Source organism: Seriola lalandi, unplaced genomic scaffold (genome assembly GCF_002814215.2).
Source record: "Seriola lalandi dorsalis isolate HSWRI2012SDOR001 ecotype SW California unplaced genomic scaffold, Sedor1 jcf7180002006954, whole genome shotgun sequence".
Taxonomy (NCBI): Eukaryota; Metazoa; Chordata; class Actinopteri; order Carangiformes; family Carangidae; genus Seriola; species Seriola lalandi.
The window spans coordinates 1-1,159 of record NW_019477607.1 but is presented as its reverse complement, the minus strand read 5'-3'; the positions used below and the strand labels follow the sequence as shown (position 1 = coordinate 1,159).

At 42.5% G+C, this 1,159-nt stretch overlaps 1 protein-coding gene across 1 annotated transcript; it reads left to right on the top strand.

Moving 5' to 3' along the window:
- The first annotated feature begins 84 nt into the window (after window positions 1–84).
- Window positions 85–1,151, top strand: LOC111671412 (protein transport protein Sec23A-like). The gene is made up of 3 exons (XM_023428499.2): window positions 85–245; window positions 703–768; window positions 871–1,151. Exons 1-3 carry the CDS (start codon window positions 126–128, stop codon window positions 958–960), a joined length of 276 nt encoding a protein of 91 aa, XP_023284267.1. The 5' UTR covers window positions 85–125; the 3' UTR covers window positions 961–1,151.
- Window positions 1,152–1,159: the final 8 nt, after the last annotated feature.

The window sequence follows — 1,159 nt, the reverse complement described above, 5'->3', positions numbered from 1 at the left end:
TACAAAATCAGACGACAACCAGAATCACGTGATGTAAGTGAATTTAAAGAGGTGGAAGGAGGAAGTGACGTGGTGTGTCCTGCTGTCAGACTGTAGCTCAGTGGAGGAAGGCTGGATATCAGGAAATGCCCGAGTATGAAAACTTCAAACACCTGCTTCAGGCTCCGGTGGACGACGCACAGGAGCTGCTGCACACTCGCTTCCCCATGCCGAGATACATCGACACGGAGCATGGAGGCAGCCAGGTGAGGGCGCTGACACACTGATAGACACACCTGTATATTCATACATGTAATATCACATTATTATTATTATCACAATTTATGTATTATATATCAATATGTACGCCATATATTACTAATACATAAATAAACTATGAATCATCAACATGTGTACTGAACATCAGTATAGGGGGATAGATAAAGTATATATCTATGTATATACATGTGTGTACATATACAGACATATATAGATACCTTCATACATGTATACATATTAAGATCACACACACACACACATCAGTATTATACCATTACATGACTTATACTTCAGCATATCTACCTTACATCATCCATAAATTAACTTGTATATACATCAATAATCCTTCGTGTGCTCACATACATCAGTAACAACTGATGAGAGTCTATACGATCATTTTTATGTGTTGACATGTTCATAAGTTTGACTGATGATGTTGTCCAGGCTCGTTTCCTGCTCTCCAAAGTGAACCCCTCCCAGACCCACAACAACATGTACACCTGGGGACAGGTAAGACCCTCACCTGAACATGATCCTGAAGTGAACCTGTGTTCAGACTCATCAGTGTCGGTGTTGATATGACACCAGTGTTTAATGATGTGTCCTGTGCAGGAGTCTGGAGCTCCCATCCTGACGGACGACGTCAGTCTGCAGGTGTTCATGGATCACCTGAAGAAACTCGCTGTCTCCAGTGCTGCCTGATCTCACCTGTCCTCACCTCACCTGCCTGTATTATGTTTACTGTTTTGTTTTGCATTTGCTGCCTGAGTTCCCAACATTATTATTACCTGTCTCCAGCCAGCCAGCCTGCCAGCCAATCAGCAGCAGGTTCAGAACAACGAAAGCCAATAGTGACGTTAGCTCTAAACCCTTAGTGAAGACTGCTGGGGTTTTTTTTTTT